This window comes from Monodon monoceros, unplaced genomic scaffold (genome assembly GCF_005190385.1).
Source record: "Monodon monoceros isolate NGI ecotype Baffin Bay Population unplaced genomic scaffold, NGI_Narwhal_1 Super_Scaffold_6, whole genome shotgun sequence".
Taxonomy (NCBI): Eukaryota; Metazoa; Chordata; class Mammalia; order Artiodactyla; family Monodontidae; genus Monodon; species Monodon monoceros.
Window position 1 is genome coordinate 3,035,409 of NW_021703783.1, and position 23,415 is coordinate 3,058,823.

Genomic DNA, 23,415 nt, shown 5'->3' on the forward strand with positions numbered 1-23,415 from the left:
GGAGGCTTCCACTGGGTTCCTGAGCTCTCGTCCCAGCTTTTCCACTGTCCAGCAGTGCGATGTTGAAGCACTCATCTACTTCTTTGGCTTCAGTTTTCTCCTCTGGAATAATAGGGCTTCTTCAGATTCCCTCCATGATTTATACTGAATTAAGAAAATAACATATTTTTAACTGCACATAGCTCAGATGTCCAAAGGTACAAAATGATATTCAGTGGAAAGTATGTCTTCTTTTCTCATTGTCTTCGTGTCACTTAGTTCGTTCATTGGCAGGTTTCTTAGGGGGATCTTCCAAAGGTATTCTGTATATTAAGTAATCTCTTCATTTTCCTTTCCTCCTCTTAAAACGTGATGATTTTGAGGGCTTCCCTGGTGGCGCAGTGGTTGAGAGTCCGCCTGCTGATGCAGGGGACACGTGTTCGTGCCCCGGTGCGGGAAGGTCCCACATGCCGCGAGCGGCTGGGCCCGTGAGCCGTGGCCGCGGAGCCTGCGCTCCGCAATGGGAGAGGCCACAACAGTGAGAGGCCCGCGTACCAGGGGGAAAAAAAAAAAGTGATGATTTAGAGTTTTAGGGTAGAATACGATAATCTAAACTCTGATATCTGCATTCGTCATGGGCAAGATATATTTTTAGACTGTGAACTATAGTTCCTTCAGGTTTTTTTTTTTCTGTGATAATTAATGTGTAGAAAATAAGGCTTGTAGGAAGAAAACAAGAATTATTTTTCAGACAAGCTTCCTGAAAAATAAATCATTGCTTCTTAGATTTGCTGGAAGAAATGTCAATAAATATATAGTTTGCCTTTGATTTTAGGTTTTAGAATGAAGCAAGTTTATAGAGGGCTGACTTGTTTTCCAATTGAAATTCAGTGTAATTTTGTTACGGCAATTTGATATGTCATATAAGCCAGGGGCAAAGTAGAAGGAGATGTTTTGACTGAGTGAAGTTGGCAAGCTGTGCTTTTAAAAAGGGAGCTCTGTCAAGATGAAACGATCAATAATGATGGCTTACATTTGTGTATCCTTTGCAGTGTTCTTAGAGCTTTCATGTACACGATCTCTTTTGAGCTTCACAACTCTGAAGAAAGCACGGCCCCTGTTATCTTTGTTTTATAGATAGGGAAATTAAGGCTCGGAAAGGGTGTGATATAGCTAAGTTACAAGACAAAGTAAATGATGTAATCAAAACTAAAATCTAGAAGTAAAACTGGGCTTTTGACTTCTAGTCTCCGCTCTTCTTTTTCTCAATTATTATCAAAATATGTGTTCCAGATATTTCTGGATGCCATTTGTGCACATAAATGATTACAACTGATACTGATTACATCCTAGTAATTATTTTTAGGGCAAACAGTTGAAGAAATTGGACATTTTAGCAAAGTACAAATGAGTATTAATTTCATCCAATGGAATGGGAGTGGAAATATTTATTTGGTGTTGTTAGGCCAAAAAATGTACTTTCACCTTTACACAAGAGAGAAGGGAAATAAGTAACATTACTGGAGAGAAACTATAACCCCTGAGGAAAGGAGAATCCAGCAGAAGGTGGAGTGCACTGTGATTCTGAGTAATGTCCTTTTTTAAATCTATAAAGAATAAATGGGGGGACTTCCCTGGTGGTTCGGTGGTTAAAAATCCACCTGCTAATGCAGGGGACATGGGTTTGAGCCCTGGTCCGGGAAGATCCCACATGCCGCGGAGCAACTAAGCCCGTGTGCCACAACTACTGAGCCCACGTGCCACAACTACTGAGCCCGCACGCCTAGAGCCTGCAACAAGAGAAGCCACCGCCGTGAGAAGCCTGCGCACTGCAACGAAGAGTAGCCCTCACTCGCTGCGCGACTAGAGAAAGCCCACGCGCAGCAACGAAGACCCAACCCAGCCAAAAAGAAAAAAAAAAAAGAATAAATGGGTTCTTGAACTTCTGGATCGAGTCATTCATTTTAAATAACCTTTCTGTTTGGCTCGCTTAAAAGAATGCTTTTTGCTTTTGCTCTGTGGGACATGCAAAATGGAGAGGGCTTCATGTAAAGCAGTTTTCCTTGCTGCATTCTCTGGGGCCAAATGAATCATCTGATCGGTTGCCAAGTTTTCCTTCTCATTGCCTCTCTCTCCCCAAGCAATTCTCCCTTCTCTCTGCTTGTCTCTACTAAATGGGCTTCTTCGGAAATGGATCTTCATTCTCTAGCGTCAATTAAGTTAGCTCCAGATTGTGGCAGTCGTTCAAGTAGAAGACAGCTGAGCCTAGAATATTAACCGTTCTCTGCTGATGAGGGGGGTTAGATTTCTAAGGAGTCTTTCTGGCCGTTCGAATTGATCTTTATGTGCCTTTTCCCAGAAGCAATGTTTCGTTCCAGCCAGATGTGCTCTTAGGTCTCAGTGCACGTGAAAATGTGGCCTCCTATATTGACATTTGGGATTTGGACAAGGTGAATCTATTTGTCAGTTGACTGAGAGAAAATTCCTTTTTTAATAGCTGTTGACCCCCCTACCTGACCCTGTAATCAGTTCAGACACAGTGAAATCTGATGACTCTTTTCCGGTAGTATTTATACCGTAGTCAGCCACTCCCAAGGGCTTCTTCAGAACCCATTCGCTAGCTTCGAAATTCTGCCGCCTAAAAGTACCAGTGTGGGGGGGGAAGTACCAGCGAACTGGCATTTTGACTGAAAAGATTCTTGGGAGACTTACTGAAATACCATAATAATGAAATCCCAGACTCCCTGCTGACCATTTGAATATTTGTGGTCCAGAGGTGCAGGTCTGCAGGCTGAGGCAGGTGGCACTGGGACTTGTGGTTGAATTCTAGCTCTTCCACTCCTCTGCTGTCTGACCTTGAGCAGATGGCTTCCGCTCTGAGTGTGATACCTCTGTGAAATGGGATTGTAGGTTTATTGTGAGAATTAGATGAGATGGGATGTAGAGTATTTAATGTAGTTTCTGGCACGCAGTAGTTATTTACTAAATGGAACTGTACTGCACCTGGCAATGTGACAATGTATTAATGTTTCAATATCAATAAAAATTCAAAATTTTGAAGATTTATTTAATACAAGGAGAAATCTAGAAATGTTTAGGTTTCCAGCATTAGAAAGGCTATAAAGAAGTTTTAAAAAGGTGGTAATATCATGGTGAAATTATTATTATTATTATTTTTTTGCGGTACGCAGACCTCTCACTGTTGTGGCCTCTCCCGTTGCGGAGCACAGGCTCCGGACGCGCAGGCTCAGCGGCCATGGCTCACGGGCCCAGCCGCTCCGCGGCATGTGGGATCTTCCCAGACCAGGGCACGAACCCGCGTCCCCTGCATCGGCAGGCGGACTCTCAACCACTGCGCCACCAGGGAAGCCCATGGTGAAATTATTTAAAGTCCTGTCAGTGAAGACAAGATTAAGGTAATACATTTGTTTGTAGGCTTAAAAAAGTTGTAATGTAGGGACTTCCCTGGCGGTGCAGTGGTTAAGACTCTGCGCTTTCACAGCAGGGGACACGGGTTGGATCCCTGGTCAGGGAACTGAGATCCTGCATGCCATGCGGTGTGGCTAAAAAAACAAAAAAAGTTGTAGAGCAAAAATCTTATATGATAGCAGTCGTTGCATTTATTGAGTGCTTATATGGGCTAAATCTCATTTAATCTTCACAGTAACTTTCTGATTTAGTGCTCAGTTATCCTCATTTTGTAGATGAGGTTAAGTTGTGTTAGAAACCACTCTAACCACAGACCCGTGCTTCCCTAAATGGGGAATTTGACCCTTTCGTTTGTTCTGCGCCGGGGGTCAGCAAACCTATCCTGTAAGGAACCAAATGATAAATATTTTGTACTTTGTGGGCCATACGGTCTCTGTCCCAGCTCCTCAGCTTTGCTGTTTGTTCTAGGGTAAAAGCAGCTGTAGGGAATACATAAAGGAATGTGCAGTAAATGAAAGAGTGTGGCTGTTTCAGTAAGGCTTTAGCTATAGACAGTAAAATTGAATGTGATATAACTTGTGCATGTCATAAAATATTATTATTCTGATTTTTTTTTAACCTTTTAAAAATGAAAAAAACATTCTTAGCTTACGGGCAATACGGACATACGCAGTGGGCTGAATTTGGCCCAGAGGCTGTAGTTTGCAGACCCCTGTGCTGAGTTACAAGATAAGGATGTTTCTTCCTGGACAGTCATATTTATTCATATTATGAATATTATTATAAGACAGAAGTGGGGTTTTTGTTAAAATAGAGCCAGTAATAATGTAATGTAGAATGCAAAGTTAAATTAATTTTCAGGGTAAAACTTGAGGTTCTAAAGATAGAGTGTTGTAGATGGTTTCTTTGGGCTATACTTCCCCTCCTTTCCCTATGAAATCACTCTCTTCAGCTGTTAGAGGCACTTTGATGGAAATATTGCCTGAACAAACCGACATAAACATCAGTGTGCCAATAATAGATTATTAGATATAAAATTAGACTTTAAAGGCTATTTATATGTCCATAAGTTGGAGGGAAGTGATGACTAGTGACTGGTTCTGTGAAATCACAAAAGTAAAACATGGGGTATGGAAAGCTTTCCTGTTTCACTACTCTTGTCTCTGATTTACAGCTGCTGTTGTAATTACTAATTATAATTATAAATGTATAATTACTCATACTCTTTTACTCTCAAAAATGTCTAGTTTGGAAAAGAAGGTTTTTTTGATACCCTACCTTTGAGGCGACTTGTTGACAGTTTGTGTATATCCTGGAGTTCTGTGCCTGTGGACATCACACACATCTTTTTTTTTTTTTTTCCCCACTTGGAAAAATATAATCTTTATATACTGAAAATACAGTATATATACTGTACCTTATTTTTAATAGCTATATTGAGGTATAATTTACATACTGAAAAATACACCCATTTTAAGTATGCAATTCAGTAGTTCTTAGCGTATTTGCAGAGTTTTGCAACTATTACCAAAATCTAATCTTAGAACATTCCCATCATACACACCCCCCCACCAAAGAAACCTGCCCATTTACAGTCATTCCCTTGTCCCCTCCCCTACTCCTAGCCCAAGACAGCCACTAATCTACTTTCTGCCTCTACGGATTTGCCTCCTCTGGACATTTCATATAAGTGGAATTGTATGATACGTGGTATTTTGTGACTGGATTCTGTGACTGTGACTTAGCAAAATGTTTCTGCGGTTCATTCATGTTATTATGTGCTGCATATATCAGTACTTCATTCCTTTTTATTGCTGAATAATATTCTCTTGTATGGCTACGCCACGTTTTGTTTATCCATTCCGTTAATTGATGGGCATTTGAATTGTTTCCACTTTTTGGCTATACCGAGTAATACTGCTATATGACCACTCGTGTCCAGGTCTTTGTGAGAACATGTATTCTCACTTCTCTTGCGTATACATCCAGGTAGGGCTGTCGGGTCATGTGGTGACTCTGTTTTACAGCTTGAGGAACTGTCAGACTGCTTTCCAGAATGGCTGCGGCAGTTTATGGGACCACCAACAAGTTTCCCTGCATCCTCGCCAATGCTTGTTATTGTCTGCCTTTTTCATTATTGTTGTCCTAGTGGATGTGAAATAGCATCTCATTGTGGTTTTGATTTGTTTCCCTAACGATGAATAATACGAAGTTTTGTTTTTTTTTAATTAATTTATTTATTTTTGTTGCATTGGGTCTTCGTGGCTGCGCAGGCTTTCTCGTTGCGGCGAGTGGAGGCTAGTCTTCCTTGCTGTGCGCGGGCTTCTCATTGCGGCGGCTTCTCCTGCTGCAGGGCTTGGGCTCTAGGCGTGCGGGTCGCAGTAGTTGTGGCAGGCGGGCTCAGTAGTGGCTCGCGGGCTCTAGAGCGCAGGCTCAGTAGTTGCGCACGGGCTCCGTGGCATGTGGGATCTTCCCGGACCAGGGCTCGAACCCGTGTCCCCTGCATTGTCAGGCGGATTCTTAACCACTGCACCACCAGGGAAGTCCCTATGAAGCATTTTTTTCATGTGTTTATTGGTCACTCCTGTATTTTTAGAGAAATGTTTATTCATTTACTTCGCCCAGTTTTAATTGGGTTATTTGTCTTTTCATTAATTGTAAGAGTTCTATATATATTCTGGATGCAAGTGCCTATCAGATAAACGCTTTGCAAATATTATCTCACCTATAGATCGTATTTTCAATTGCTCATAGTGTCATTTGACATGTGAATATTTTTTATTTTGATGTACACGTAGTCCAATTAGTTAATTTTTCTCTTTATTCCTTTTGCTTTTGATGTTGTGTCTAAGAAGTCAGTGCCTAGCCCAAGCCTACAAAGATTTACTCCTGTGTTCTAAGGGTTTCAAAGTTGTAGCTCTTATATTTAGGTCTTTGATCCATTTTGAGTTAATTTTTATGTATGCTGTGAGGTAGAGGTCCAGATTCATCCTTCTGCATGTGGATATCCAGTTGCCCTAGGGCCGTTTGTTGAAAAACTGTTGAGCCTTTTTTTTTTTTAGTAAATATTTTTTATTCATTTTAATTAGATTTTAAGCTCCTTCTCTCTTTGGAGGCTTTTAAAAAGAAAACCGAATTAGGTCCACTTCAATGTCCACTGATTTTCTTTTATGAAACTTGTATGATGCCAGCAGGTCATACCTTAGCTCCGCAATAATATCTATCTTGATTTTCTGTTCCGCAGCTTTCTTTTGAATACGTTCTCTAGTGAGGATTTGTGTAAAGAATATACTGCTGTTCTTGCCATTTCCAGAGCAGTCTTCAGAAAGGCCATATCTGTCCCTTTATTATTTTTGGTCCCAAAGGGAGGATTCATAATTACTGTATCAAATGACTTGGACATTCTGTTAGATAATGAGCACACATCACACTGAACCATGTCAACATTTGTTAACTCAGACTCTTCTACATTCCTATTAAATATTTCCAGTGCATCTTCATCTATGGCAAATCCAACACACAGCCCTGCTCCCAGCATTGCAGTTCCGATGCTAAGCACTCCACAGCCACATCCTAGATCTGCAACCACTTTATTTTCAGTGTCATCATGTGTGTTATGAATTGTATAGAGCATACATGCTGCAATGTGCGGCCTGGTTGGATGCTGTTCTAGAAGGAGCTTGGGCTTTTCGAATCCATCCACTTGTTGCAGGTGACTGTCTAGTTCCCTAAGCCTTAATTTCTTCATGTTTTAAAAAGTGTGCGTTGGCAGGGTTTAACGGCGCTGGATCTGCAGAGGAACCTACTTCACCTGGATCTCCCCGCCAACTCTGATCCCCTGCCCCTTTTTCAGCGCTGCGGGCTGAGGGCCAGCCTGGGAACGCAGGGCACGAAAAGTACACCTGGCTCAGGCGGTTCTCGCTCTCCTCCCCGCGCCAGCGGTGGGCAGAGTCCTCGGCCAGCCTTCCACCCGCCTCCAGGGTACCCCGGGCCGAGATTGGACTGGAGTCGCTGAGGGCTCCTCACGCCGCGTCTCTGCCTGAGCCTTTTTTTTCGGTACGCGGGCCTCTCACTGTTGTGGCCTCTCCGGTTGCAGAGCACAGGTTCCGGGCACGCAGGCTCAGCGGTGGCCATGGCTCACGGGCCCACGGGCCCAGCCGCTCCGCGGCATGTGGGATCTTCCCGGACCGGGGCACAAACCTGCGTCCCCGGTATCGGCAGGTGGACTCCCAACCACTGCGCCACCAGGGAAGCCCTGCCTGAGCCTATTTTTTAAACCAAAGTGTCATAGATTGCTTTACAACTCAGTACTTTAGATTCACCTTATTCTTTTTAATGACCACAAAGTATCATTTTTCATAAATGTAACTTATTAATTGCTCACCTGTTGACAGACATGAATATTATGTTCAGTTTTTTCCTTTTGAAAACAGACAGTATTGCTTGTTATATGTATCTTTGTTGTTAAATGTATCTTTGTATGTTTGGCCGAGTATTTTGTAAATTTAGTATGTTTGGAGATGCAGAGTTTAAATTTTGGTTAAGGCTGCTAAATTTCCCTCCAAAAAGGTTATAAAGTTTTTCTTTAACAGATTATGAATGCCCATTTTGAAGTGGAGCAATTGTCCATTCTTGTTGCTCAGTCCCTTGTATGCACAAAATTAGTGCCCAGTAGGCACCTAGTAAATATTTACAGGTGATAAAGATGAGTGTAAAACTGAGGGGCTATTTGCAATTTGGATCAGAGTCAGTTTAAGCTGATCAGGTAAGGCAAGAATATACAGTTGACCCTTGAACAACGTGGGTTTGAACTGAGTGGGCCCACTTACTTGCAGATTTTTTTTCAATAAATATGTACTGCAGTACTACACGATCTGTGGTTGGTTGTTCAGTTGAATCCTAGGATGGGGAACCTCAGATACAGAGGGCCGGCTGTAAGGTTATATTCAGATGTTGGACTGATTTTTGACTTGAGGAAGTTCGACACCCCTAACCCTCACATCCTTCAAGGGTCAAAGCAGTATTCAACAGCTAACAGCAAATTGATATATCAAAGTAGGAACAATGGTAGCCAAGATTATGTAGCAAACAGAGCATCATTCTTTGTAGATGAAACAAAGCTTGTTGTTTGTTGAGTCCAAGATTTTCTGGCAATTGTAATAGGGAGTTGCCACAGAAACTTTATCAGAAGTATATAATAAAATAAATTTTGATTGACAAGTGCAAGAGATCTGGTTAGAAAAATATAGTTGAATGTGTAATGGGACGATATGCCACCTTGGAGGTGCTACAATTATTAATCATTTGGCTCTCAAATGCATTTTGATAAAAAAATGAACAGTGCAGTGAGTTCAAATTTGAGAATGTGTTTAAAAATCATTGCTGCCAGCTTTTGTCATGTAGAATAATGATCTCAGACTGACTATTTCCGGCCAGCAAACAGACTAAAGGTCTGTTATATGATATAACCAATACTACAGTATAGTTTGAAACTTTGTCCCAATGAAACACATAACTGACAGAGGAAAATAAATGAGAAAACAAAAGAACAGAGCAGAAGCCTCTATCATCCCAGCAACTGGATTGATTGTGCCTCTAAGAGATTTACCTTTCTGATAGTAGACTACGGTATGTGTTCAGCCAGTAGTGTAGGTTCTGTTTTATTAAATCTGTGAAAGTTTCATTTGAGGCTTAAAACTAAAAAACAGTAACAGTTTTTTCCTTTAAAAAAATCATTTTAGGCTTACAGTAACCACTGTTGAAATTATTTCTCATAATTAGGCAAGGTAACAGGTTATTCTTTAAAATTTTATTAATTATTTTCCATAGTCATACAGCTATAAAATGGGGATGATAATATCTTTTACCTACTTCAAAGTCAAATCAAGGGATGATTAATTAGAGTATTTCATTAAGCCATAAGTAAGAGGAATGTTTTTCATGTACCTTTAAAATTCATTCATCACGGGACTTCTCTGGTGATGCAGTGGTTAAGAATCTGCCTGCCAGTGCTGGGAACACGGGTTTGAGCCCTGGTCCAGGAAGATCTCACATGCCATGGAGCAACTAAGCCCGTGCGCCACAACTACTGAAGCCTGTGCACCTAGAGCCTGTGCTCCACAACAGGAGAAGCCACCACAATGAGAAGCCCGCGTACTGCAATGCAGAGTAGCCCCCGCTCGCCGCAGCTTGAGAAAGCACGCGTGCAGCAACGAAGACCCAGTGCAGCCAAAAATAAATAATAAATAAATAATTTATAAAGTTCATTCATCAGACATTTATTTTACGTCCTCCATATTCTAGGCACCACACGCCTTTAGTAATGTTGGTGACGTTAGAAAGTGCTGAGGTTTGTAAGTTTCTTTGGTAATTTTGCTTTTCTTTTGAGTATTAGAAGTGTTTTAATATTTATTTATTTGGCTGCACCGGGTCTAAGTTGCAGCACGTGGGATCTTTAGTTGCGGCATGTGGGATCTAGTTCCCTGACCAGGGATCGAACCCAGGCCCCCTGCATTGCGAGCGCAGAGTCTTAGCTACTGGACCACCAGGGAAGTTCTTGTAACTAGTTTCTGAGACTGAAAAGTATCATTTGTCATGTTGTGAAGCAATATTATAGTCAGCGAAGGAAGTGTTCACTCAGGCTGCTGTTAGGAAAGCCATGGGCTGTGCACAGCCTTCATCTGGCAAGTCTTTTCCTGCTGCACTCCTGGCAGGGTTAGTGTTGACTTCCTGCAGAACCGCGGAAGAAGCCTGTTCAGCTCCCCGCATCCGGGGCCAGATTGCAGCTAGGTGCTGGTTACAGCATCCCTATTATCTGGCACAGTGTAGGATGCAGCAAGAAGCACTCCTTGACTGTGGAGCACCAACGAATGTTGTTATTGGCAGCTAGAAAAATTTATTTATTTATTTTTTGCAGGCTGAGAGAACTTGACAGGAATGTTAAAAGTGCAGAATAGTCGTGGAATCTAGCAGGTCACTGATACATTACTAAATGCTTCAAATTGTTTGGCAGCATGGTCTGTTAGGTACAGCTGTGGACCAGCAATCGAATGAGTAATGTTTTAAGGTAGGCTCTAAGTTTCTCACATATTTGATCTTGGGCACATTTCTTTATTGTTTCATATCATCCGCCTTCCTTAGAAATACTGCATATGTAATTTAGGTGCTAGAATAAAGGACATGTGGATTTTAAGTGTACTCAGTACATGACTGTGAAATAGACATTTAGCAAAATGTCTGTTTTCTTTTTTTCCTCTAATTTCTTATTTTGAAAAAATTTAAATACGCTGGAAAGTTGCAAGAAAAGTACAGTTGATAACCTGTGCCCTTAACGTAGATACACTGCCTTTTTAAAAAATTAATTTATTAATTTTTGGCTGCATTAGGTCTTCGTTGCTGTGCGCGGGCTTTCTCTAGTTGTGGCGAGCAGGGGCTACTCTTCGTTGCGGTGCGCAGGCTTCTCATTGTGGTGGCTTCTCTTGTTGCGGTGCACGGGTTCTAGGCGCGCGGGCTTCAGTAGTTGTGGCACGTGGGCTCAGTAGTTGTGGTGCACGGGCTTAGTTGCTCCGCGGCATGCGGGATCTTCCTGGGCCAGGGCTTGAACCCGTGTCCCCTGCATTGGCAGGCGGATTCTTTTTTTTTTTTTTTTTGTGGTTCGCGGGCCTCTCACTGCTGTGGCCTCTCCCGTTGCGGAGCACAGGCTCCTGACGCGCAGGCTCAGCGGCCATGGCTCACGGGCCCAGCAGCTCCACGGCATGTGGGATCTTCCTGGACCGGGGCACGAACCAGTGTCCCCTGCATCGGCAGGCGGACTCTCAACCACTGCGCCACCAGGGAAGCCCGGCAGGCGGATTCTTAACCACTGCGCCACCAGAGAAGCCCCTGCAGTTTCTTAATCTGCCATAATTTGCCTTTATTGACTTTGATAATTTTGAAGAGTAGACTGTTCCTCACTGTGAGTTTGTCTGGTGTTTCCTCATGATTAAATCAAGACTATGCATTTTTGGCAAGAATCCTTGGAACTTCCCTGGTGGTCCAGTGGTTAAGACTCTGCACTTCCACTCGGCTGTCAAAAAAAAAAAAAAAAAAAAAAAAGAATCCCACAGACCTGATGCTGTGCCCTTCTCAGTGCGTCATATCAGGAGGAACATCATGTTGTTACCTTGCTATTGGTGATGCTAATCTTAATCACTTAGTTAAGATGCTGTCTCCCAGATTTCTCCACTATAAAGGTACTATTTTCCCATTGTAATTAGTAATGATCTTGTGGGAAGACACTTTTTTTTTAACATCTTTATTGGAGTATAATTGTTTTACAGTGGTGTTGGGAAGATATTCTGACACTATGCAAATATCCTCTTTCTCATCGTACTTTCACCTACCAGCTTTAGAATCCATTGATGGTTCTTGCCTGCAGCAGTTATTACTGTAGTATTTCCTAATGGTGATTTTTGATTTCTATCATTCTTTTTATCTTTATTCTCTGGATTTTTTTTTTCTTTCTGTAAGGAAGAGCTGTCCCTTCTCCCCCATTTATTCATTCATTTATTTATTCATTCATATCATTATGGACTCAGATACTCAGAGAAATGTGGCTCCCTCATACTTACTGCCCTATTCCCGTTCTTTCATTATTTCTACCCTGTTCCCACCCAGAAGGGCATTCTCCTGCATGACCACAGTGCTGTTATCGCACACAGGACACTTCCCATTCCTGTTCTTTCCTGATGTGGAGCTCATAGTCTGATATCTTCAGTGCACCAGTGATAGTCTTTACTGTGTGTATGTTGTGGTCCAGAATTCAAGGGCTATGTGTTATGTCTGGTTTCCAGAAATCTCTTAAATTTCCTCTACTTTAACCTAGAACAGTTCTCCAGCCTTTTGCGACGGGGGAGGATCTCTCTTGATATTGATGTTTTTGAAGAGTCCTGACAGTTGTCTTGCAGAATTTCCCTCCATTGGGTTTGATTCCTCCTGAATAGATTTAGGTTAAACATTGTTGGCAGGAATATTACACACATCGTATTGTATTCTTCTCAGTACGTCACATAGGGGATACCTGATATCAGTCTGTCATATCATAGTTGCTGTATCCCATCACTTGGTTAAGGCGATGTCTGTCAGATTTCTTCATTGTAAAGTTACCTTTTCCTCTTTGTAATTAATGTACTCTGTGGGGAGATACTTGAGATTGTGTTGAACATCCTATTTCGCTCAGTGCTTATAGCATCCATCGATGTTTCTTGCAAAAGTCGTTTATTAAATGGTGGTTATAAAATGGTCATATTCTACTTCTGTCATTGATTCTATATTTATTAGTTGATATTAGTCTGGAAGGAAGATCTTTGTTGTGACCTTTATTTATTTACTTAGAGTCAGTATGGATCCTCGGTTTCTGTTTTGAATAACTTTATGGTATAACTCATACGGTTCACCCATTTCAAGTGTACACACTTCTTATGGTTATTAGTATATTTACAAAGATGTGCAACCATCACCACAATCAATTTTAGGACATTTTCATCATCTCAAACAGCTACTCCATGCCCTGTAGCTATTACCCCCCAACTCCCATCCCCCATCCCTAAACAATCACTAATTTACATTGTCCCTAAATTTGCCAATTTCATAAAAACGGAATCATAATATGTGGTCTTTTGTGACTGGTTTCTTTCACTTAGCATAATGTTTTCATGGTTCTCCCATGTTTCAATACTTATTCTTTTTATGGCTGAATGATATTCTATTGTATAGATGGATGTACCAGGTCCATTCATCAGCTGATGGACATTTGGGCTGTCTGCCTTTCGGCTGTTGTGAATAACGCCGCCATAAAAATTGTTATACACAGAACAATGTAAACATACTTAACACTACTGAACTATACACTTAAAAATGGTTGAGATATTAAATTTTATCATGTGTTTTTTACCACAATAAAAAAAGAAAACAAATTTAAGAAATGTCTGTATGATAGAATATTATATAGCCATTTAATGTAATATTTTAATACTTTTATAATAAAAAGATGCTTATGGTATAATCTTACGTTAAAAAGATGCAAAAGTCATAAATATTTCAAATATGTAAATGTAACTAAATTTATAGAAACATTTGGAAGGGTGTTTGCTGCAGGTAGTGGTGATCATCTCAAGATGATAGAATTATGAAAAAAACGTTTCTTTTTCTTTACAAATTTTAATAAGATTTACGAAATGGGTATGTATTATTTTTATAATCGATGTAGAACACATATACTATTTCAGAATTCCTTTCTATTAAAGGGATAATATGCTGTAAAGAAAAAAATGTGTATAAGTTTGGGTGTGGGTATATGTCTTTTCATTTCTCTTGGCTATATGCCTAGGAGTAGAATTTCTGAGTCATATGGTAACTTTATGTTGAAACATTTTAAGAATTGCCAGACTGTTTTCCCAAGTGTCTGCACCATTTTACATTCCCACCAGCAGTAAATGAGGATTCTGATTTCTCTATAGCCTCACCAACACTTGTTATTATCTGTCTTTTATCATAGCCATCCTGGTGGGTATGAAGTGGTATCTCATTGTGTTTTTTTGTTTTAATTTATTTTTTATTTTTGGCTTCGTTGGGTCTTTGTTGCTGCGCGCGGCTTTCTCTAGTTGTGGTGAGCGGGGGCTACTCTTCGTTGCGGTGCACGGGCTTCTCATTGCGGTGGCTTCTCTTGTTGCAGAGCATGGGCTCTAGGTGTGTGGGCTTCAGTAGTTGTGGCACTCAGTAGTTGTGTCTCTTGGGCTCTAGAGCACAGGCTCAGTAGTTGTGGCGCACAGGCTTAGTTGCTCCGCGGCATGTGGGATCTTCCCGGACCAGGACTCAAACCCGTGTCCCCTGCCTTGGCAGGTGGATTCTTAACCACTGTGCTACCAGGGAAGCCCCGTCTCATTGTGGTTTTGATTTACATTTCTTGATGACTAATGTTGTTAGGAATCTTTTCATGTGCTTATTGGCCATTTGTGTATCTACTTTGGAGAAACGTCTGTTCAGATCCTTTGCACATTTTAAAAATTAGGTTGTCTTTTGGTGGTTGAGTTGTCAGAGTTCTTTGTATATTCTGAATACTAGACCCTTATCAGATATATGATTTGCAAATATTCTCTCCCATTTTGTGGTTGTCTTTTCACCTTCTTGATAATGTCCTTTGATGACCAGAGTTTTAAATTTTGATGAAGTCCAATTTAACTGTCTTTTGTTACACATGCTTTTGGTGTCATCTAAGAATCAATTTTCAGATTCAGTGTCATGAAGATTTTTTTTTTAATTAACTAATTTATTTTTGGCTGCATTGGGTCTTTGTTGCTGTGCACGGGCTTTCTCTAGTTGAGGTGAGCGGGAGCTACTCTTTGTTGTGGTGTGCGGGCTTCTCATTGCGGTGGCTTCTCTTCGTTGCATTGCACGGGCTCTAGGCACACGGGCTCAGTAGTTGTGGCTCGCGGGCTTTAGAGCGCAGGCTCAGTAGTTGTGGCGCACGGGCTTAATTGCTCTGAGGCATGTGGGATCTTCCTGGACCAGGGCTCGAACCCGTGTCCCCTGCATTGGCAGGCAGGTCCTTAACCACTGCACCACCAGGGAAGTCCCATGAAGATTTATTCTTATGTTTTCTTCTAAGTTTTATAGTTGTAGCTCTTACATTTTGGTCTTTGATCCATTTTGAGATTGGTGCCCATAAACAAAGTTGGGTAGGTCGAGCACATTCTCAGAAAATTCTCTGTGTGTATTCTGCAGTAGAGCCTTGTGGGTATCTTCAGTTTAGATTGTGGCTGATCAGTAACTGGAGAGTAGTCCAAGAGAATGGTGTTCTGTGGGCGTTCCCATGGGCCACACTTGTGTGATAGATCTGTGTTCCTCAAAGATATATGTTTAAGGTTTTTCCTGTACCAATTAAATAGGAAATTTTCCATGAGAAAAATGGGAGGAAAAACAGTAATTTCATTTCTTTTACTCTATAGGACTTCTTTTTGTTTTGTGTGGATTTACTAACCAGGCTTGTTTAGGCTTGCTATTCAACAACTTCGTTTCAAATGAAGGAAAGACACTATTAGAGGAAAAAATGCAAGTTTAGTAAGATCATATTCCAGTCTGACTAGAAATGCTAGTTCAGATTTATTATAAGCACATAAAATATCTTATTATTTCTGCTAAGTTATAATTTAAAACTAGAGCACAGAGAAAGTGTAACTTTTGATCTAGAGGAGGTATCTAAGTGCAACAGTTATATAGCATCTTTTTAGTGCCTCTTCTGTTCCGGTCAGATGCTTTGTTTATACCACCCTGTTTATGTAAACTGTTCATCTTGCCCAGGCTTGATGAAAGGAATTAGTGGTGTCAGGATAAGGCATTAAAGACACACCTGTTTTCTTCACTGTTAGAGGTCTTAAGAGAAATGTTTGAGGACTTCAGTTGTGTTTCAGATTTTAGAGTTATTGAAGAGGTTTTAGCATTTTAAGTGGGGATAGAATGGTTTTTTTTTTCCATTCTAGAGGGTCTCACAGTTCTGGTTTAGTGAAGAGGACCAAGTGAGTTGGAGGAAAAGCAGATTCATAGCAGTAGCTGTTGAAAATACTAATCCATTACAGTGAGTTTACTTTTTGTCTTAGTTATTTTATGTAGGACTTTTTCAAGTGTATACTAATGTTCACTGGATACTAATAATCTATCACTGTATACATAAAGCTTGGTTTAAAAATACGTGAATGAGGATTAAAAACAGTAAGTAAATCCGGAGCATATCTAGATAGGGGCCCACAAAGTCGAGGCGAAACATAACATATCTGATATTTTTGTCTATTTGTCACTCTTTTAAATTAGGGAGAAAAACGAGAAGATTTATTTAACACTCAATGTTGTTGTTGCTATTCTTTTTAAAAAAAATTTATTATTTATTTTACTTTTGGCTGCGTTGGGTCTTTGTTGCTGCACGTGAGCTTTTCTCTAGTTGTGGCAAGTGGGGGCTACTCTTCATTGCGGTGCGTGAGCTTCTCATTGCAGTGGCTTCTCTTGTTGAGGAGCATGGGCTGTAGGCACGCACACTTCAGTAGTTGTGGCGCGCGGGCTCAGTAGTTGTGGCTCATGGGCTCTAGAGCGCAGCCTCAGTAGTTGTGGCGCATGGGCTTAGTTGCTCTGTGACATGTGAGATCTTCCTGGACCAGGGCTTGAACCCATGTCCCCTGCATTGGCTGGCGGATTCTTAACCACTGCGCCACCAGGGAAGCCCATGTTGTTGTTATTCTAAAACGTAAAGGTTATAAAGGAATTAATAGAGGGGACTGTCAGAGAATCAGAATGCACCTCCACATCTGTATCTAAGGGGTTATTAAATCTGCTTACACGTTAGTAGTCAGGAAGAGCCTTGGACGTCGTATACAAATTCCACGTTGCAATGCATTATTAAAATGCATAAAACCTCTAAAATGTAGGAATGTGGTGGTTAACCATTAAACGAAAGTGCTTTGGGGTGTTTACCACAAATGCTGGAAAGCCATTCTTCCCTTTGTAGCCATGGAATTTGTCTTATTAAATAAGATTTTGTATTTATAGTTTTTTTCTGGCAGTCAACTCCTAGTAAAAATTTATAGTACAAATAATTGAGAACCACTTCTGCCTTGTTTTATACTTTACTGTTTCTAAGAATGAAGAGTCACAAATCTTAAATTAGGAAATTGTCAGAAATAGAAAAGACTTTAGAGAGAGCTTTAAGACATTCAGAAGGGTTTGGTTTATCAGTTGAAGACAGTCATTTGATTCCATTTTTGTGGACTTCCGTCAGTCAAGTAAATCTGTCTCCTGATGGTATTAAATCTTGTCTGTTCATCCGTACTTGCAGTCTACTGTGATGACTGGCATAGAGTTTTGTATTGTTTTGTTTTGTTTTTGGCTGGGCCACGCAGCTTGCGGGATCTTAGTTCCCCAACCAGGGATCGAACACGCCCCCCCCCCATCAGTGGAAGTGTGGAGTCCTAACCCCTGGACCACCAGGGAATTCCCTGGCATAGTGTTTTATTAATTCTTTTATTGAAGAGGAAGTTAAATGACTTGCTAGATCTAAAGGAAGTCAGTGGCCTTAGTAAGATGCTATAGACTATCTAACTGTCTCCTAGAGCTAGCTTCAAAAAAGAAGTAGAATATATTTGATTTTTAGGTGTAATTTAGACTTTGCGAAGGGACCAGGATTAGTGTCTGTTTCTGCATGGCTCTCCAGGTCTGTTTCTTTATCTTCAAAGTGTGAAAGATAATAGTACCTAATTCATAGGACTGTTTTGAGGAATAAATAAAATAATACATTAAAAATACTTAGCACTGGGACTTCCCTGGTGGCGCAGTGGATAAGAATCCACCTGCCAATGCAGGGGACATGGGTTCGATCCCTGGTCTGGGAAGATCCCACATGCCACGGAGCAACTAAGCCCGTGTGCCACAACTACTGAAGCCCACGTGCCTAGAGCCCGTGCTCTGCAACAAGAGAAGCCACTGCAATGAGAAGCCTGCGCACTACAATGAAGAGTAGCCCCTGCTCGCCGCAGCTAGAGGAAGCCAGTGCACAGCAACAAAGACCCAATGCAGCCAAAAATAGATAAATAAATAAATTTATTTTAAAAAAAAAAACATATACTGAAAACTCATTATATTCCAGACACAGTGCTAAGTTTTTTTTTTTTTAATCAGTGATAATTCTGTCTTACCTTTGGTCAAACCATATAACCTCCCTGGACTAACTACTAGTCCTTATCTATGAAATGAAAGATTGAGGCTAGATAGTGCTGAATTCCCTTCAGCATTATTTCTGAAAATGCAAGACTTTAATGTAGTCCCTATTTAACTACACGTTATTAGGTAATTAATAAATATGAAAAATTGTTTAAACTCACTATATTAAGTAATTAATAAACATGAAAAATTACTTAGAAATTGTTTAAAGTCATCAAAACCATAAATTAAATCAAGAGGCCAATTTACCTATCAAATTAGCAAATGTTTTTAACTTTTAATATTCCTTTTTTATTGAAGTATAGTTGATTTACAATATTATATTAGTTATTACAAGATAATGGCTATAATTCCCGTGCTATACAATATATCCTTGTTGCTTATATCTTTTTTAAATAATTTAATTTATTTATTTATACTGCAGGTTCTTATTAGTCATCAGTTTTATACACATCAGTGTATACATGTCAATCCCAATCGCCCGATTCAGCACACCACCATCCCCACCCCCCCACCGCTTCCCCCCCTTGGTGTCCATACGTTTGTTCTCTACATCTGTGTCTCAACTTCTGCCCTGCAAACCGGTTCATCTGTACTATTTTTCTAGGTTCCACATACATGCGTTAATATACGATATTTGCTTTTCTCTTTCTGACTTCACTCTGTATGACAGTCTCTAGATCCATCCACGTCTCAACAAATGACTCAATTTTATTCCTTTTTATGGCTAATATTCCACTGTATATATGTACCACAACTTCTTTATCTATTCGTCTGTCGATGGGCATTTAGGTTGCTTCCATGTCCTGGCTATTGTAGATAGTGCTGCAGTGAACACTGGGGTGCATGTGTCTTTTTGAATTATGGTTTTCTCTGGGTATATACCCGGTAGTGGGATTGCTGGGTCATATGGTAATTCTATTTTTAGTTTTTTACGGAACCTCCATACTGTTCTCCATAGTGGCTGTATCAATTTACATTCCCACCAACAGTGCAAGAGGGTTCCCTTTTCTCCACACCCTCTCCAGCATTTGTTGTTTATAGATTATTCATTTATTTTTCTTTTGGTCACATTGGGTCTTCATTGCTGCACACGGGCTTTCTCTAGTTGTGGCGAGCGGGGGCTACTCTTCCTTGCAGTGCACAGGCTTCTCATTGTGGTGGCTTCTCTTGTTGTGGAGCATGGGTTCTAGGCATGCGGGCCTCAGTAGTTGTGGCTCGTGGGCTCTAGAGCTCAGGCTCAGTAGTTGTGGCAAGTCCCCAGTATATGGTTTTAAAGAGAAAAAAAAAAAATCCCCGCATGCATGGGGGTCTGTGCTCTGCCTTTTTCTTATCCTTTGGGTATTTCAGTCTCCTCAGGTCCTCTGTGGACTATGTGTGGCATTAAGGATGGCATGTCCTCCTGCAGTCAGTGTGGGCAGCATCTAGAAACCTGTGCTTCCCCTAAGGTAGAATTAATTGGTTCCAAATAGCCCAAAGGACTAGATACATGGAAAAGATGGGATTGACATGGTTTTATAAGGATGTTCTCTTTACATGCTTTTTTTTCATGTTTTTTTTAACAGTGCCTTTGAGGATGAGACCATGAAGCTCCGGCAGCTGAAACTGGATAATCAGGTGAGCAGAGTCTCCTCTCTTGAAAGGCATGGACAGCTATACTGACCATGAAGCTGATGGTCTGGACTTCGGGCTCTGGCCAGACCCACATGCCTTGAGGACATCAGCATTAAAACTGGCCTTGGATTTACAATCACTGAAGATCCCTTGGCAGCTGTCATAAGAATTAGGAAAGTGTTAACGTTGTATTTCTGTGTAGTTAATTTGATCCTGCTGCCTTAAACACGCCTCTGCACTGTAATTTCATGTAGCTACAAGACCTTTTCCTTATCTTAAAGTGCAAATCTGAACATGGTACTGTGCTGCTTAAAAGCCTCTGTTGTCTACAGAATACTTTTCTTCACAGCACTGGTCCCACTTTTCACTTACGCATTATTATTATCTTTTTTCCCACTGATTTGACTTATGTTCATTTCCTCCATTAGCCTAAGCTCCGTGAGGACAGGAGCTGACTCTGTTAATGATGACCATTATATCAGAAGTTCCTGGCCTAGGGCTGGGCCCATAGTAATCCTTCATTAAATGTTTGAATGAAGGAAGGAATAAATAAACAGTTTTGTATTGTTACATTATGTGATCATAATGATTAGTCAGTTTAAAACCTATACCCAACATATATTACTTCCATATGAATGTTTTCTAATTCAGGAAATTCTGTAGGTCCAGGCTGTGATGTAGGATCATTAACAATCAGTGTCTAGAGTGGTAGGTGACTAAAAATACCTCCAAAGTTTTGTCTTGCTTTTTTAATGTTGCTGTTGGACCTCGTAACAGGACTTGGAGTGTAGTAAATTACTTTAAAGGTGGAATCACTACAAACTAGTTATGAGGTCTCCACGGGGACGCGCCTGGGACCATCTGGCCTCCAGGGCCCCTCCCAAGCCCTTGGTGTCCATGGTGCCTCTGTGGGGCCTGTCACCAAGTCCACCGCCTCTCAGGCCACCACCTGGGAGGCCTTCTCATGTGCGCCTGGAACGGAGCGTGGCCCAGTGGTCTTCAGGGACCCTCCGCTTCAAGGTGGTGGCAGTCGCCTTGGTGGTCAGCACCACTCATCCTTCTCTGCCCACTGCCCTCCTCCCTGGCTGGGCTCAGCCTCCCGGGCCTGGATCATGGCCTCAGCCTCACCGCCTCTGGACGAGGCCCGGTGGTGGTGCGCACCGTTCACCCTGCCCACCTCCAGGTGTCCTGGCCCAGGGAGCCCGGCAGTAGCAGCTTCACGGACAGGCAGGCTTCCTCACAACCACTACTGGCATCCTTTAAGGAGACTGGGGCACATTTTAAGCAAATCTGGTGTTGCACAGCAGGGTAGGAAGCGGCCACAAACGTCTCAGCAGTTGCAGGAGGCTGCCTGCATCTCCCTGCGCAGGGCATGTGGCCTCTAAGCAGAGGAACCAGCTCGGGTTGTGCACCTGATTCCGTAAAACTGCTGCTGAGCCTGTGAAATAATTCTTTCTAGTACTGACAAAACAAATAAACACAGGAAAGAAATGAATCTGGGATCATGAGGGAAATCCTGATTAGATATAGATTTGTCAGCCCCCCGCCCCTGCCCAAGAGCAGAATAATTGCGCTGAGGCCTTTATCTTTCACATTCCATTGCATAGCAGACTGTATTTAGGGAGACATACCACAAGATTTTAGATTTTTGTTTAGATCTTTGATTTATTTTTATAAGGCTCAGGGGTACATCCCTTGCTAACATGAAATGAAATCTATGGTCATCTACCAAGTAATGAAATAAGACATAAGATTTAAATTTTGTGTAGTTTTTGAGTTTTGTATATAGGCATATTTTCTGGATTTTTAAAAAGACGGCCCAACTATTTTGTAATTTTTATTCTTTTCAGTGAGAACGCTACATGTGGTGTGGTATTTTGGGATTTGGGGATTTTGTAAGCCTTTTTGTAGTACAAACATTTTTAAATTATGGTTTTACATAGTTAATAAAAGTATATGAAGGACTTTCCTGGCAATCCAGTGGTTAGGACTCAGTGCTTCCACTGCAGGGGGCACAGTTTCTATCCCTGGTCGGGGAACTAGGATCCCGCCTGCCGCATGGCCAAAAAAATAAAAAAATAATAAGAATTCAAATAATACAAAAAAGGTATTTGGTGAAAAGTCTTTCTCCCTCTACTTGGCTAGTTCTTTACCAGAGATAGTCAGTGAATATAAAGACATAAAATTTTATGGGAATTTTTAAAGATTCAAAGCAATCTCTTTGGACCTGATGTATACATTTTGTTGCTAAATAGTGTATGAGAATCCTGTGCGAGCCCTGAAATGCTGCCATGGACGGAAGAGCAGGGGGTCAGGGACTTCACCGTCAGACGGGCTGTAGCAGGAAGGGCAGCGCCACATACTGAATACAACGCTGGGCCCAGAAGCAGACTTTGGTTCCCGTTCTAGCTGTGCCTTTAATTAGCTGTGTGATTTTAAGTAAGGTCCTCAGACTCTGTGAACCCCAGTTATTTCGTGTGTGGAGCGAGGGTAAAATAACAGGTTGGTAACTGGGTAAAATAACAGGTTGTTGGGGAGGATGTTAGGAGAGTGTGGGAGTTAGGGCTGGGATGGATGGCGGTGCCTTGAGGAGGGCTCGGTAGCTCTCACTGTGGCCTCCAGGCTGGCAGCCTCTTGGTGGGAGGCTCACAGTCCAGGGCATGCCAGTCCCCACCCCCACCCCCCCCACCTCTGAGGGGTACGGGGCATTCCCATCCGTGACAGTGAGTGCCAGTGGAGTTGGGAGGGGCTGGGGACCCTCCCTCTCCCCACCCCGCCTGCGGTGTGGGAATTCTGCTGTGGGAATGTCCCTGTGGTTGAGAGTTACCGGTCTGAGTTTGAGAAGTAGTTTGCTGAGAGCAGCCAGAGTTAACCAGTCTCGCGAGGATTGGTTCATACTAACCAGTATCATAAGCAGTGAATCTAAGTCGGGATGACTTTATTAATTGCTAGTGAACCATATACCAGAATCATCAGGTCATCGGTTTCCCATTAGAAGAGTCTGGTGAGTTCGAAATCAGAGCAAGTGGAGTTTGTAAAATGAGCTTTATTGTAAATATCATTGTGTGATGGTGTAATTAATTCACCTCTACTAAAGGGATGTACCTGCCCAGAATGAGATACATGATATCTGGCCAGGACACTCCCTGCCTTGGATCATTCGTACTAGAGACTCAAGGTGAATCCTGTTCTTCAGTTCTACTTACCCTATTTCCACAGAGACCATTTCCCTTCTCTGTGTGTTCCTTTATCATCCACTACAGTGTTACTGATGTGGTTAAATTCGCTTCCTTCATATCTATGCCGTTTTTCTGATAGTTCATCTTAGAATGGAATGTTTAAAAACCCTAGACTTTCAGATAGTTTACACATGGCTGTTTTTGTCCTATACAGATTTTTGAACAGATTTATTGAAATGTAATTCACATATTATTAATGCTCAGTTACAGTGTACAAATGATTTTTAAATCTTGTGTAAGTGGAACCATACAATATACAGTCTTTAGTGCCTGGCTTCTTTGGCTTAGCAAAGGGCTCACCCATGTTGTAGCATGTATCAGGAATTCATTCCTTTTTACTATTGAATACATTCTGTTTTGTGGACAGACCATGTTTCTCCATTCATCAGTTGATGGACATTTGGGATGTTTCCAC

General features: G+C 41.5%; 1 protein-coding gene and 1 pseudogene across 6 annotated transcripts in view; one reads left to right on the forward strand and one right to left on the reverse strand.

The window, feature by feature from the left end:
- TULP3 (TUB like protein 3) overlaps nt 1-23,415 on the forward strand; it is a 47,610-nt gene that overhangs the window by 2,735 nt on the left and 21,460 nt on the right. For all 6 annotated transcript variants that reach the window (XR_003791215.1, XR_003791217.1, XR_003791216.1 and 3 more), the window contains one exon: nt 19,713-19,764. Coding sequence is in view for 3 of the 6 variants with exons in the window: in XM_029206354.1 (XP_029062187.1) it covers nt 19,713-19,764 (52 nt within the window). In the remaining 3 variants the exon portion in view is untranslated. The remainder of the gene's footprint in view (nt 1-19,712; nt 19,765-23,415) is intronic.
- LOC114885938 lies at nt 6,528-7,156 on the reverse strand (annotated as a pseudogene).